The 16,561-nt window shown below is 40.0% G+C and overlaps 1 protein-coding gene across 1 annotated transcript in view; it reads left to right on the top strand.

The window, feature by feature from the left end:
• The window catches only part of cacna2d2b (calcium channel, voltage-dependent, alpha 2/delta subunit 2b), a 51,436-nt gene that overhangs the window by 5,589 nt on the left and 29,286 nt on the right, over positions 1-16,561 (top strand). Inside the window, exons 2-6 of the mRNA XM_072666588.1 lie at positions 6,549-6,630; positions 12,574-12,690; positions 12,976-13,035; positions 14,804-14,848; positions 14,987-15,110. Coding sequence (XP_072522689.1) covers positions 6,549-6,630; positions 12,574-12,690; positions 12,976-13,035; positions 14,804-14,848; positions 14,987-15,110 — 428 coding nt within the window. The remainder of the gene's footprint in view (positions 1-6,548; positions 6,631-12,573; positions 12,691-12,975; positions 13,036-14,803; positions 14,849-14,986; positions 15,111-16,561) is intronic.

Here is a 16,561-nt window from a genome sequence, read left to right as displayed (position 1 = left end):
TACTGATGCCTTACTTTTTTTTTATTACATGGAACATTTTTGTTTGCATAATTTGATATGAAACCAAATGTTTAAACAACCAATAATTATGAAACCAAAAGTTGAGTTTAAGCTGCTTGCACTAAGGTTCAGTAACTTTTTACATAGAGACTTGTACTTAAATGTGAAGTTGCTGCATAAGCACTTTCTGTTTTTAAACTGGCATTTTTCCACTGCTCTGAAATGTGAATTTTAAACACCAGTTAAAAAGCTTCTTGGTTTACAAAGATTATGCTTCCCTACTTGGTTGTGTTTCTGCATTAAGGCATTTTTTACTTTTTCAGAGCTCTGAAACTTTTCAAATGTGCAGTTACTCAACCAGTAAATGCTGTTCTTTCAAGCTTATTATATCTTATTTGGGATAAAATATTAAAAAGTACAACTCATAAAAAAGTGGAACACTATAAATATCTGGATTTATAGCCATCTACTCAAGTCAGAGTTGGTATCGGTACTCTGTATCGGCAGATATAAAAAAAAATCGGTATTGGAAGGAAAAAAGGGTATTGGTGCATCCTTAGTACATACTGTTCTTCTTTTGTAAAGATGTACGTAGTTCGTTCGGTTTGTCCTGTACAAAGAGTAAGAAATAGGCAACTAGATGTAAAGGACGGAGACCATCTGACTCTAGGCAGACTGTAAATAGGACATGATGAAGTCACAAATGTGTAAATCAGCGCATCCTGTCATCTAGGAAAACCTCTGAAAAACGTTTGGCAACACTGTTTCTTACACTGTATAACTCTCTGTTATCTATAATCATGGGCTTAAGAATGTTGGCAGAGCTTAAACACAGTAGCCAACAATAATGCACCCCACCCGCAAACTCGACTAAAATCAGTCTAGTCAAACTTGAAATTGCCTGCTACTGTTTCTAGCTGTGCTAATGTATTTTAGTACATATCTATAGATTAAAGTGAGCCCTACAGGGCGTAGGCAACCACATAGGCATTTTACAGATACTCCCGAAGAACCTTAGCCTTAGCTGAATTAACCTCTAAAATTAGCCCGTCTGAGATGTCCAAGAACATGTCCTCAGCGGTCATTCGAGGGTTATTTAAAAGATGAGTTTTAATGAAATTAATTAAATCCCTAGAAGCACACGAGACATCTGAGAGACATTGTCTGGATTGCCCTCATTAGCTAAGTGCGGCAGCTACGCTCTGTGTGGGACAGTTTTATGCCAACAGAGCCATGTTAGTCCTGAATTGTATAATACAGACTACAGATCAATGACCATTGACATTGTTTGTGCTGTTTTCCCACTAGGTGGCTGTTATTCATGGGATTCATGGGAATTGTGCTGTGTGTGTTTGTGGCATGAAAAGGCAAAGATTAAAGCCATAGCTAAAGGTTGTTAGAGGTTGGCTAACCTTTTTATGACTTTGTTTGGATTCAATCTAGTGAGAAGTCACTAGAAAAGTATCGTTCTTCTATACACTCTAAGAAGAAGGATTCTCTATAGTACTGAAATTGGACTTTTGTAACATAAGCAGAATCCATTTTCCACCAGTGTGAAGAGCCCATTTTCCAAAAGTATGCATCCAAATGGTTCTCTGAGTTGTCATGATTCTTTTTAGAGCCACTGGCCAAGCTAAAGAACCCTAAAAGCCCCATGTTTAGACACAAGGCTTCAGACAGTTACTGTTTCATTATTAAGCTAATTTGAGCCTTGTACAGTAAACCAGCTTTCTATGCTGTTTTTAGTAATGGTAGGATCGCTCTACTTAGCAACGTGTCTCTGCTAAAACAGGGCTAGTGAGGCCCGGTGGGCCTTCAATTTTTTATGACCTCACTCACTCCAGTGAAATCATAAATCGGCCTCTCCAAGGAGATGGTGTCTGCAACATATCGATGGGCGTGGAGAAAAAACAGCGCTATTCTGTTCTGCTGAATTTTATGATTCTGTGCTGTAAAGCAGAAGAGAACATTTGTTTTAAAAGCAAATAACATTAATACAAAATATATAATACAAAAACATTAATACACATGTGTTACAATGGCTGGAGGCCATTATTTGGAGTTCCCATCCAACACCTAGTTTATCTAATCTAATTAAACCCTTTTTTGTAAAGGTTTATAAAAAGAGACATCTACAGGAGGGACTGCATCTCGGGGCTGCGAGGTCTTACTTACGTCAGAAACGTTATATTTATCTCTTGTTTGTCTGTTCATTTATAGATACTCTCTCCAGCTATAAAGCTGTCTCCTCGGGTAGTTTCTCTCTCTCCTGTCTCTCGACCCAGCCTTCACCTCACAGTTGTCCTGCACATGCATTCACCCTTCATACTGGACCAGCGTGTTCTTCCTTTGTTTCACTGTATATAAACTTCATCCCTGCAGTACTGGACTTACAGCATAAACACTGGTATATTTAAGCCATATTTACGCCATCAGAACACAACGGTATGTTATATTTAACGATTATGTTATATGGTAATTGACTAAAAGTTGACTGCATTGGTATTGATCAGTTTGCTGTGTGTGTACATAATAGATCACTATTACAGTGTAGTTTATCATGCTTGCTAAATGTCAAAGGTGCAGTGATATTGATTCGTCTAACTGCACCTATAAATACTAATACAGCCTGTCAGTAGTGGAAACACTACGACAACAAATGCTGTACATATGTGAAGGCTCCAGGCCATGGTTGGGGAACACACCTGCTTCTACTCATTAGATAATTGCCATGTTTAGTGGGTGTATTACAGCAGGGGAAATCAGTGCAATAATTGGGGTGACCAGTCGGCACAGAGGACAAATTTACAGGGGAAAATTTTTTTAATGTTATTTCAAGAAATTTTGGAGCATTTATATTGGTCCATTCATCATGAAATGTAATGTAAGAAAAACTGCCAGATTCACATTTTACATGTCAGAAAGTGAAATATGAACTTTGACACTAATTTTGTTTATGCCAGTTGACACTAACAAAGTGCCATCAATTAGTGTTCTCCTCCAAGCATGTTGAGCTGTCCAGTGATGTAAGTGTCAACTCTTTTTGAATGCGGTGTCACTGAACTGATCAACAGGGAAGAGAAGCGAACACTTTTGATGTCATTGAGTGACTGGCAGTTGGCCTGGATGAAACTAACAGACGGCCAATGTGGATATCATCAAGCTGGGTGATGGGGCGGGGGGGATTGGGGCATCCTTGTGTTGTTGATGTTGTAAGTGTAAATACGCAAACTGATTTTTTACAGAAAACAAACACATATATATATATATACCAGTGATGAATGTGGGTCACATACTTCCTCTTCTTCCTCACCATCCTCTTCTGCAAATGCTTCGCAACCCGATACCATTTTTTGCTGTTTGTACTTTGGCCAAATTATGCCTTTAAAACAGCAGTTTCAGAATCGTGTTGATGCTTCACTGACTGTAACAGAGAGAATGCGGTCTCTGTCATTCCCATTCAGGGCTGGAACGCTGCTACTGCACTATGGAAATTTGGTGGAGCTGCATGAGAGCCTCTCTCCAGAACTGTGTAACGCTGCTTAGCCTGAGTCATTCTTATGTAAAATCCTCAGTCCACATGCTTCTTTACCTTCAGATGCAGCTTCTGCATCTCTCATCTCTCTTGGCAACAAATGCATGCATACAGCTGTCCATGAGGGGGTGCTCAAGGCCCGATTTGTGTTTGTGGCAGTGGTGTAAAACTGTAAGGGGAGCCCAGGATGCTGCTTTAAATACACTATATATCCAATTGTTTGTGGACACCTCTTCTGAAGGGGGCATTCAGGTGCTTTGAACTAGAGGGGTATAAATCCACCCAGCATTGAGCTGTGGACGTATGTTCTCTGGAATTATGGTGCTCCATCCAATACTTGGGATGGGTGGGGTGGTGATCTTCCAACATCCTGACCTCACTAATGCTCTGGTCACTGAATGCAATCAAATCCTCACAGCAATGCTCCAAAATCTAGTAGAAAGCCTTCTTCCTTGGACAGACCTTTTTTAATACCTTTGAATTCAGAAGAAACAATGAATGACTTTTGTCTATATATTGTGAATATGCTAGTGTTGCAAATAATGAATGAACAGTAATAACCCATAGTTATTACTGTAAGCCTTTGATAAAGCAGTTGTTAGTGATATGCTGTTGATTTAGTTTCAGATCCAGTATACCAGAATACAGAGCCAAAACAACACAAACTGGGCCACTGTCCAAATACTTATGGAGTGCACTGCAGCCCTAGTGTACGGATTCGTTGGTGTGTGTTGAGTGTCTGGCCTGTTTGGTGGTGGAGGGTATTAAGACATAACTCTGCTGAGTGTGGTTTTGTTGCTGCGCTGCTGCAGATGTGTTGTTGGTAGAGGAGGAGGATAATTGCTGGTGTGTGTTACACAGTCGGAGTGCGTTCCTCATCCTTTTATGTCTCACTCGCTGTCAGCGGTGGCTATAATAAGTGTTCCTATCCCCCATTCTCTCTGCATCTCTCTCTCCCTCCCTCCCTCTCTCTCAAAAAAGAATAAATTGGCTTTATTTACATAAACTGTAATTAACTGCAAAGTCAGTAAAGACTTGCTTAATACTAATCATCAGACATAGACAGATATGAAAATGTGCATTGGCCAATTTCTGTCTGAAACGAAAAAACATGTTTGTTATACACACCGATCAGCCATAACATTAAAACCACTGCCAGGTGAGGCGAATATATTGATCATCTGGTTCAAATGGCTCCTGTCAAGGGGTGAATATATTAGGCAGTAAGTGAACAGTCAGTTCTTGAAGGTGATTTGTTGGAAGCAGGAAAAATGGGCAAGCAAAAGAATCGGAAACACTTTGACCAAAACAGAACTGGAACGACTGGGTCAGAACATCTACAAAACGGACAAAACAGAAATCAGACGGGTCTTGTGGGGTGTTCCCGGTATGCAGTGGTCAGTACCTACTAGGGGAATCTATTTATAACGATCCATAATGAATTTACTTCCAGTATCTTTTATAGAAGCGATGTGGCTGGAAGGCAACTGGAAGTTTTTGCAGTAGGGCTGTGGTGGAAAAACGTCTCCACACAGTGGGCAGCTTGAGCGCTTGCTGAAAGGCCAGGTTTAGCATGTGGGCTTAGCTTTTCACTGGTAGGAATTTACCCTGGTTCAGCAGCAAAAGCCATGAATTTTATCAGCTAAACCTTTCTTAGTGATCTGCCGTTCCTCTGCTACACTCTTTAACAGCTCAGCCAGATGTTCATCCATGTGGTTCTCATTCACTGCTCTTGTTTGAGATGCTAGCTGCCACTAATCGGTGATAAAATGCACAGTTACAGTGGCATAAGATTCTGTTGTAATGGATGTCCATGACTCACATGTTACAGCTATCCTACCCATCTTCTTCACTGATTCCATGACTTAGCGTCAAATCCTTGGCAATAAATGTTGTGATGGAGTTTGTTATTAGCTTTAATCTTTGCCCGAGTTAGGTGGCAGCTTTGACATTGCTTGCTTGGTGGTCATCTGAGTTGGGTAACAGCTTTGACAGGGAAGCTTGCTTGATGGTCCTCTTTCAACCAGAGCACCATTAAGCAAGCTTCCATGTCAAAGCTGTCACTCAACTTTTATTGCCAAAGATTTGCATCTGTATACAGTGGAAATGTGTAATGTGGTTTCTCATGTTTGTCGTGTTTCCAAAATACTTTAGTTTGATGCAACTTGTATATAGTGTGGTTCTTTCCTTTCTCCCTTCAACTTAATAGGAGCCAAAGTGTCTCCCTAAGCCAGCATGTAATACGGAGGGTGTCGGTCAGATTTCTCACTCGTCTCTCTTATGGTCACGCCACAGACAGTCTAGACACTACACTTCCGTGCTTCCGAGATATGCATTGTTACATTCTGTCAACACTATGTTATCAATTAACTTTTAGAAAATCGATGCACATCATCTTAGAATCAGTTTTGTCCCCCACCTCTAGTACCTACCAAAAGTGCTCCAAGCAAGAACAACTGTTGAACCAACGACAGAGTAATTTATGCTCGTAGAGGTCCCTCTTCTCAACTTACAAGACTTAAAGGATCTGCTGCTAAATCTGCTCTTGGTGCCAGATACCACAGGGCCCCTTTCAGAGGTCTTTGTATCTTTCAATGGAAGTCAATGCAAAAAGTATTTCTGTTGGTTCATTTATCATGAACGTTGGACACATTGTAAAAAAAACAACTGCCAGATTCGCATTATGTCAAAAAATGTAATATGTGTGGACTCCAGTGTGAATCGTTTAGCCCCGGTGTGCTTTTACACATTCTCCCCTGCTCATCACAGGTTTGACACTTGTCTGATGTGTTGAGACCGGAGAGAAGGTGAAAAGCTGATGAAAGCCTGCAGAACCTTAAGCATCTCCAGGATCTGGAGGAGACTGAATAAAGTTAATCTGTTGAAACAGTTAAAGCTGACCGTGTTGAAACATGAGAAATTATAGATCACTGAGCAAAGTAATTACATGGAGGGATTTTACATATACTCAAAACACTGACAACTGTGTGTGTGTGTGTGTGTATTTGTGTAGAATAATGCACTGGGCCCGGCGGATAGAGCAAGAGATTGACAGAGTCCTGCAGCACATCAGTGGAGCGCAGCAGCTAAAGGCGGTAAGAGTTTGTGTGTGTGTGTGTGTGTGTGTGTGTGTGTGTGTGTGTTTGATTGGCGGATACTGTCGTTTTCCATGGAATATTCTGATGAAATAATCTTTGTGTGTGTGTGTGTGTATGTGTGTATGTGTGAGTGTATGTTAATGTCATGCCTGTCAGTAGCTGTGTGTGTGTGTGTGTGATGTGCATGTATGTGTGTGTGTTTGATTGGCAGGTAATGCTGCTTTCCACAGAGTATTCTGAGGGTGTGTGTGTATATGTGAGGGAGAGAGAGCAGTAAAAATAACCATTCTGCCTTTCCAGAATTTTCTGCCAAATATTGGTGTGTGTTATTCGGAGGCTGAAATGTCAGGCTGTGAGTCATCTCTACACTCCACCACAGCACACTTTTGTCACAGTGTGACACTAATAACTAACACTAATCAATAATCAGCCATATATCAATATGCTACATGTATTCAGTCTATTTATGCTATTTGACTAAAAGTAGCCATTAAATATTCTTCCTCTTATTAACCACAGTATTCATGACATTTATTACCATTGACAATTATTACCAAATCTAATACAGCATCTGATTATAGTTATAGATTAAGTTTGCATTAGTAAAGTCATATTTAGCGAGTAGCTTAGCGGTCTGTTGTGCTGCTACTATGGCCCAAGGGTCACATGTTCGAATCCTGAGCAATTCTGCCTTGCCATTGGCAGCCTGAGTCTAAGAGAGCACAACTGGACCCAGAATTCGATACCTGCATTAAAAGAGAGTGGACATCCCTTATAGAAAAAAATGATTCTCCAGAAACACCATCTGCATAACTTTGGGAGACTGGAAAAGCTGTCTTAAGAGGAAAAATAATATCATTTGCTACATAAAGGAAAAAGAAAGACAGACAGAAAACAAAAAAGTAATTAAAAATTAGAGATTTAGAAAATGTAATCCTAAACTACCCATCTAAATAAGCACAAAATACAATAAGAAAACTAAAATAGCAGTTAAATGAATAGACAAATAAGAGAACTAAATTCCTGCTACAAAGACTCAGGCACTAAAGCATTGAATACAGCTAATCTGGAAAGTACCTGGCAAAGCTCATTAAGCAAAATAAATAAAAAACAATAATTCCAGTGATTAAAAGAAATAAATAATACTTTTAAAATGTGTTTTTAAAAATTTCCTAAAAAACCTTCCCAAATAAACCTTCCACCTTCCTAAAAAAATACTGTCCTAAATGAACTCAAGAACAAGAACAAACACTTGAAGAACCAGTATCGCTAGAAGAATTTCATAGTGCTTTAAAACACATGCCTAACAAGGCTCCAGGAGCAGATGGATTTCCTGCCGAGTTTTACGAGCATTTTTGGCCAATCCTAACAACACTTTTTAAGAGAGTAATGCTAGAAATTAAACATAATATGATTATGTGTATGAATGTGTATTCAATATGTATAAATATTATAATATGATATATAATTACCGACAGATATGAATGCTGCAATTATCTCCCTTCATCTCAAACCGAATAAAGACCCCAATCTACCCTCCAGCTCCAGACCTCTAGCACTTATGAACACAGACACAGAAATTATAAGTAAAGCTCTAGCCAATAATGATCTGATACATCACAACCAAACGGGTTTCCTCAAAGGCTGATATTCCTCCGAGGACTATGCGTAGACTGTTGAATTTAATTGATTACACCTCTCATTAAAAACACCCATTGAAATTGTCCCCTTGGATGCAGAGAGAGCTTCTACCAGGCTGTAAATGTTCCTGGTTTGGCAGAGTTTGCAGTAACAGGTTGTCTGAATGCCTGTCGCCTGATTCCTTTCTGATGAGTTTGGACTGAAAGAGAGATAGAGATGGACCGATAGAGGGATGTGTGTCCTTCATGCTGTCTTTAAGCTGAGCAGATGGTTTGGCTGTAGATTAAAAAGTCTTAATGAGATTTTTTTCTACTTTATTTACACAGAAGCAGTGTGGACTGCTCCACCAATCAGAAACTGAGCTGTGTCGCAGAGCCCTTCCTGGACACTTTATCAAACACCCTTCTATTGTAGCTCCACCTTGCTGGTTAAGAGACTACAGCCGTTAGTGTTAGTGTCCATGCTAAAGCTTATTGTGTCAATGGAGTGTAGTCAAGCTTAAGTGCATTTGTGATTATGTAAGCATGTTATGATATACTTTGCTTCTGCAAAAAGACGAGCGCACTGTGACCAGTTTGCCAGGAAACTGTAATAAAGCTATCTACTCTAGACAACATAAACAAACATGTTGGTTACATCCAGCATCCAATGAGAAGAAAAAAAACATATAGACCTTCTCAACATCTACTGATGCATAGGTTAGCTCTGGTGTTAGCATTAGTTCATTAGCTCATGTAAACAGGTAGCCTACTTTACTTTAGCCAAAACAGAGACCTGATAAGTGAGGAGGCCGGACACTGGTTGAAATATTAATGTGAGAACACTCATCATGGCGTCTGTTTACAGATAAAGTCCCCCTTTCAACAAAAAGAGGGTGAAGGTGCTAGTGAGGAGAACAGAGTCGCCAGAACAAGCCAAAAATCAAAGATTTAGTGTCTTACTTGGCCGAACGCTACAAACTATTCACGTGGTTTTTGTCAAATTTGGTATGTTTAAAATATGTGATTTCTGGTGATTTGACCAGAATTGAGAGACCAGCTTTGATTCTTGGTCTCTCCCCATTCATAGAGATCGAAGCTTGGTCTTATTTGTGGAAAGAACTGCCTGGCGAAGTTGTAAAGATGACCACCGAGTGAACAGACTTTCCTATAAGCACTTTGCGCCTGGCCCTTCTTTTTCGTCAGTAGTAATACGCCACTGCATTGCATTATGGCATTAATTAGAAATTTGTACATACAAACGTACATAATTTGTACACTGTACATTTTAAGATATAATGAACTATATAGAGATTGGACTGCGCTGTAGATTTTAAACAACACTACAAAATGGCTGACACACTATATAGTGCACTATTTCTACCAGAAGTAAATCGTAAATTTAGTCCTGACAGTTAATAAGATTTGATTGTCTTTGGCGTAGGCCCTTTCGTCAGCACAGGTTTTGCAACATCGGGACAGCAAAAAAAGGTGTAATTAGTCTCTTAACACAGGTGGTAGCTGGTCATTGTCTGAAGAAAGGTGACGCTGCTCTTTTAGTTCTGTAAAAAGGATAGATTCCAAACACAGCTAGAGATTTTTAGCTCACAGCAGTAAACTGTTTAGACCCTCTCACACGGATTCAAAATTAAAACCTTAGTGAAAATGAGCGGCAGGTTGGGTCAAAGCTAACTGTGGTATACCTTAAATAATATCCAGATGTATGGAACCAAAAGCGGATAGTTCTGCATGCTAACATTAGCAGTGTAGGATAATAAATGTCTCAGTGATGATGTGTGAAACTACCACTGGCATTCAGTTATATGAAGCTAGTTTTTACTGGCTTGATGCCATTGCTTTAATAAATTGCATTAAAATAAAACGTCCAGTGTTTCACTAAGGATATGCACTACGATTGCTATAAGGCTGCTGTCGGAGTTAATGGATTTAATTAAATTTGCTGGTCCATTTTGATCTTCTGTGACCTTTTTTAAGGTCAGAAGCTTTTTTCTGTCGGAGTGTAAAATGAATGCCCCCACTGGCTTTGGTATTACAAAGTGGTTTCTGTAATAATATTGGACCGACAAGGCATCTGGACAAGAGCCATGGAGAATTTAAAAAGCATATAGATAATTCTGGAGCAGTCAGGCCCTGCAGTATCATAGACGCAGCACCATTGTATTATTTTGTTAATTCCTGAGAGGTTGTGACCTCTGGCTAAATGTCCTCTGGGAGAATCTATGGGGTAATGGAAGAACGTTTCTTGAATTCTAATTTTCATAATAGTTCAATTTTATAGTTAGCCACTAGCTAATTTCCATCTAACCCTAGAGTTACTTACTGGGGGAAGACTGTCCTACCCACCCAGAGAAAGAAAGAGGACAGTCTTCTCCCCGGGAATGACTGTGGCATCTGGCAACCTCCCGATGGCAGAGCCAACGTTTAGATGGCCCTGGCTACGGGTTCATTTCCATCTAATTACAACTCTAGAGTTGTCCATCTCAGCCTAATTCTAGAGTTAGCTCCTTTCTGATTTTCATGTCAGTTGAATTCTTGGATGTCCATCCAATCCTAAGCCTGGAGTAAGAACTGCTTGCTCATTTCTGTCTAACTCTATCTAGGTAATTTCTGTCTCAGCCTAACCCCAATTTTCATTCCTTGCCCTGAGTTGAATGTTCAGTCTCCAGATGGGATAGTGGGTCTTTTTTGCCAGCTGGGTGTTCAGGCCTAGAGGTCCCTGAGTGACTCTCTCTCTCTCTCTCTCTCTCTCTCTCTCCCTCCCTCTGGACTTTTCCTCTTCACTGCAGCTTCTTTTTGAGGCTGTTATGAAGCCATATGTCATAAAACTCAAAAAGAATGGCACAGAGGAAATTTCTTGGCCAGGTCTTTACTGTTATAACAAACCGTTTTTTTATGTCTGGAATGGTAACGTTCTTTATTTGAATGTATGTTTATGTAAAGAGTTATGTGTAAAGAGTTGGTGTAAAGGTGATAAGCAACGTAAAGCGCACACAAGAATTGAGTTATAAGGTTCTAAAGCATCAGCGAAGATATGAGAAGATGTAAATGAGTGCTTTACGCCGGTGGATGCTGTATATTGCGAGAGCGGATGTGTTTTCTTGTTGATTTACACGCAGGGGGCTATAAATAAACTGTAGTTATGGAAGATGGAGGTGTGGTGTGAGTGTATGTACTTCTGACAGTGTGTGTGTGCGTGTATGACGTGGAGCTGTGTGTAGGAGTCATGCCCAGTTGGACATGGTGGTATTGATCTGAGCACTAAATATTGGAGGTTCTTCCTGTGAGAAGCTCCGTTTTGTTTTTTACAGAACTAATGAGGCGCTCTCGCTCGACGGAGCTGCTTGCATAAGCATTAGCTTCTCAGTTCTTTCACTGATGGAGAAAAGACCTCTGCAACACCACTGGATAAAACCAACAGATCAGTCCCACAAAATATTTCACCCCAGAGCAAAATGTTTACGTTTCACATTCTTGATTGAGTGAAAACCATTAGCAGCCAGCTGCATGTTCGTACACTGGGTTATTATTGTCATGTAACCCCTCAACACTCCAAGGCTTATTACACACGTTACTCAGTAATCTGTGCAAACTGGTGGGGCTATTCTTTGGTAATTGAAGTTTGTAACTCAAGTAAACTGAAACTGGCTCGGAAGACACCCAGCAAACCTAAGACGAGAGTAGGAATTAGATAGGACTATGCTTCTACTTCATTTGCTGAAGAGAATAGAATAGAGGTGAAACAAATCATTGACTACACTTAAATTGTAGACTCTAACCCTAACCCTAAACCCAAACCATAACTCTAATTCTAAACCCTAACCACCAACTCTAAACTCTAACCCTAACCTATCTCTAACTCTGATACTAAACCCTAACCCATAATCCTAATCCTAATCCCTGACCCCAAACTCTAAACTCTAACTCATAATCCTAAACCCTAACATTTAAACCTAAACTCTAACTCTAAACCCAAACCTAATTCTAACCCTTACCATAATGAGCCTTACCATAAGCCCTAACCTAACACCTAAATCCTAACTCAATCCCAACCCTTAATCCCTGATCCTAATCCTTTTTTCTAACCCTAAATCCTGGCCTAACTGTTTTTATGTAGTTCCACCGAGACGTTTACGTAAACGAACATGCCCGCTGCAAGCCAGCATGCTAACTGTGAAATTAATATGGACTGGTTTAACGTGGTTAGCATGTAGAAGGTCTGGGTTAAACAGTGTCATAAATAAACTACTCGTGTAGTTACAATTGGAGAAGGAATTCTGGACTATTCTTGCCTCTGTTTCAGATTTACAGTGAGAAGAGGAGGCAATACAGCCTTGTCAGGAACAACCCTAGAGAGATAGTGGAGAAGGTGGCATCGGACATCGAGAAGCTCCTGGCAAAGAAAAAGAGAGCGCTAGAAGTGAGTAAAGCGATCTGTCTTAGTGATGCTGTTTGATTGATGTTGAAATCAGGTCATGTTCCTCCTTGATATGTGCCAGCTTGATGCTCCTGAGGTAGAATACTGCTTAGAAGCTCAGTGGCAGAGATATGAAGTGAGATACCAGCCAGTCTAATGACTGAACAGCCATGTTACAGACTCTAGTGCTTGCTGTTGGAACATTTTAAGTGTGAGAATTAGTGCTTTTTACTACTATATTACAGAAAAATTGTTATAGCAATTATAAATAATACTTTTTTCTCACAGAAACTGGCCAGTGAAGCAGAGAGGGTACAAAAAGCGCATCGATGGCAGGACAGCATCAAGGTCAGGTGGCCTGTTCATTTCTGTCACTTTATTTATTATTTTCAGTTCTCTCAGTCACTATGAAATGACAGCCTAGTTCAGCATGCACGATTTGATCATGTATAAAGTCTGGTTTAGCCTTTAAGAATTCAGGTTTAAGCTTTATGACCTGGGTTAGCATGGTTTAGTATGTGAAAGGCATGGGTCAGCATGATTGCACCACGGTCTACCATTGTTTCAGCATCTAGAAGATCTGGGTTAACCTGTTTTATCTTGTGAAAGGCTTGGATTAGAGGATGCAGAGGCCATGGCTTGGCTTTGTTTAGCATGGTTTAGCACTTAGGATCGCTTGGTTAGCCAGTTTAGCATTCCAAAGGCCTTGTTTATTCTGCTTTTGCATAAATAAGGCTTAGATTAGTGTCTTTTAGCATGTAGATGACCAGGTTTAGCCTGATTTTCCATATTAAACACTATTAACCTAAAATGGATTAGCATGCAGAAGGCTTGGGTTACCCTGGGTAATGCCGTAGAAAGCAGTGTTTAGCTTTGTTTACCATGTTGAAGGCCTAAGTTAGCCCGGTTAAACATGTAAAGGGCCTGGAATGTCTTAGTTTAGCAAGTATAAAATCTAGTTCAGTCTTTTTTAGTAAGTGTGAGTTTTTTAATTAGCCTTGTTTAGCATAATGAAGGTCTTTTTTTCCCGGTTTGGCGTGTAAAAGGCTTGGGTTAGCCCGGTTAACTTGGAGGGTGTGGGATTTTTTTTTCTGGTTTAGTGTTCACCCTGTAAGTGGCCTGGTTTAGATTTATGTCACACCATCACCAGCAGCCCGGATGCCAGTGTATCGCAGCACAGATGCTCCTGCTTTGATGTAGAGGATGCGTGATGAAGATCAGCACTGCTCCTCTTCCTCTGACCTCATTTACAGAGAGAGAGAGGGAGGGGGGAATACAAAGTGAAAGCCACCGGTTGGGGACTCCTAACAGACACATCCACACACACACACATACACAGACACACACTCATTCTGACTCATTGAGCAGTGGTAGTGATGTCCACCCTGTTACAGCTGTTGAATTGGATTTCATGCTGTAGGGCTTGAAGGTGTGCAGACAGTAGCAGCTCATTTTTCCAGCTGATTTAACCTGTTGGACTGAATTTATTGTGATAGGACTCAGAAACAGGACAGAGCCAGTTGAAGCCTCCACTGTCCACTAACATTCAGCTGGATTAAATCCAATTTAATCCAACAGGACAATTTACACAGATCAGCCATAACAATAAAACCACCAGCCTAATATTGTGTATGTCCCACTCATGCTGCCAAAACAGCTCTGATCTGTCAAAGCATTAAATCCACAAGACCTCTGATGGTGTAATGTGGTTTCTGGACACCTTCAGACATTAGCAGCAGACCCTTAAAGTCCTGCAAATTCTTAGCATCAATGACCCTGTTGCTGGTTGTCTTTTTTTGGAGCACTTTTGGGAGGGACTGTCCACTGCATACCAGGAACAACCCACAAGACCTGCCTGATGCCTTGGAGATGTTCTAACCCAGTCACCTAACCATCACAGGTCTTGTGGCTCTTGTCAAAGTGGCTCAGGTTTTTATGTATACCCAACATAACACCTTCAAGAACTGACTGTTTGCTTGCTGCCTGATATATCCACCCTTGACTGGAGCTATTGGAACCAGATTGTCAACGTTATTCACTTCACCTCTCAGTGGTTTTATTGTTATGGCAGATCAGTGTATGGTGTAATATGTGTGTATGGTTTGTGGTTTTGCAGGAGTGGGACATTGAGTACTATGACTCTAAAGCTGAGCTGGACTATGTAAGTGTATTGTTTATTTTATTTTATCTGATCATCTCTTTCTCATCACTTACTTTATTGATGCTGACTTTACTGTCAAAACCTCAGTGTGTGTGTGAGTGTACATAGATCTCAGTTTGACACTGTTTGTATCTGCAGGATGGTGATGAGATTGAAGCTCAGATGTCTCTGAAGCTGGAGTTTGTTTACGACCCAAACTTCAAGAACAACGTCAACTACTCCTACACTGCAGTGCAGATCCCCACTGACATCTACAAAGGCGGTACACATAAATGATTCCTTTTTGCAACAGAGGCCAGAGCACACTGACCCGACATTTTCCCACAAACCCTAAAATATCCAAACACTGGGTTGTTAGTCTATAGGTTTGAGCAATCTGTCCCAGAAATCTCCCCTCTCCTTCTGTATGTTCCAGCAATATGGTGTAAATTGACTTGTAATATTCTTTCAAATTTAAATGAAATGATATTTTGTATTTTAGACATCTGATCAGTTGAAATAAGATGCAAAAAATTGAAGACCCCCTTTACACCTGGTCACTTACAAAAAGTGTAAATGTTTTATTTTAAATGTTAAAACCATTTTAGCCACATGCATTTACACTTAGTAGTCAAGTGTAGTCAGAAATCAGAAAGTCAGAAGTCAGAAATCTGAAATCTGATTGCTGTGTGGGATGGAATTTGATAATTTGCTGGAGGAGTTTTAATTGTTGAATGCGTCTTGGAAAGACAAATATGTCTAATAAAGGGAGGATCTGCAAAACTCACACCTGATTGCCATCTTCTTCTCACAGGCTAATATGTTAATATTTCTATGTACTAACCTGCCAAACTCGCACTATTAAGGTTAGTATATTGTATATATTTTAGTATTAGTGTGTCGTGTGCAAGCGGAACACAGCCCTGATTTCAATTACCCTCTAAATGAACTAACACTCATAGAGGTTCCTTTTTAACGTTGGATAGTTTTGCTCAATAAATAAATGTAAAAACTGTGTGTTTTTGCATCATTGGGTTTCCTTTGTTTAGTTTAAGGACTGTAGTTTTGATCACATTTATACAGAACTACAGTTTTCGATATCATTGTAGGTTTGTTGGAGAATGTTGGGGCGGTGTGCCAGAATTTGCTATACATTGAATCTGATATACTGTGCTCTTATAATAATTCTAATAGTTCTAGTAATTATTTATAATATTGTTAATAATGTATAAGAAGGGGATTTGTGTTAGGTTTCATATGAAGAGTTCACTTGCACAAAACACATAAAGGTATGTTCAAAGAAGAAATGTCCCAGGCCAATACAGCGGATTGGGATCAGGGCTGATCCAGGCCTCTTTTAATGGCTTGGGTATTGGCTAGTGTTCAGAGCATCATATGGTGTCCTTAGGGCACCATTAATGGACATTATTGCCCATCCATTACTGCAGCAATAAGGATGTTCTCAGAAGGTAAATAAAAGAGTCTGCAGTGTGGAACTAGTTTACAAATATACATATATTACATATATCTGAACTTTTTTCATATATTACATATATCTGAAGTTTTTCTGAAACTTCTTTATGAAACTATTGTGGAAACACTGTTATACTGGTGGGAAAACCATGCGCCTTTCTTGGTTTTAAACCAAGGATACCATTTATTTGGAGATCCGCCTTGGCCTTCAGACGTTTCTGAATGCTACCATCTGTTTCCAGTCTGCAGGTGACTGTAAAC

Source organism: Salminus brasiliensis, chromosome 21, assembly GCF_030463535.1.
Source record: "Salminus brasiliensis chromosome 21, fSalBra1.hap2, whole genome shotgun sequence".
Lineage (NCBI taxonomy): Eukaryota > Metazoa > Chordata > Actinopteri > Characiformes > Bryconidae > Salminus > Salminus brasiliensis.
This window is presented reverse-complemented; position numbering and strand designations above follow the sequence as displayed.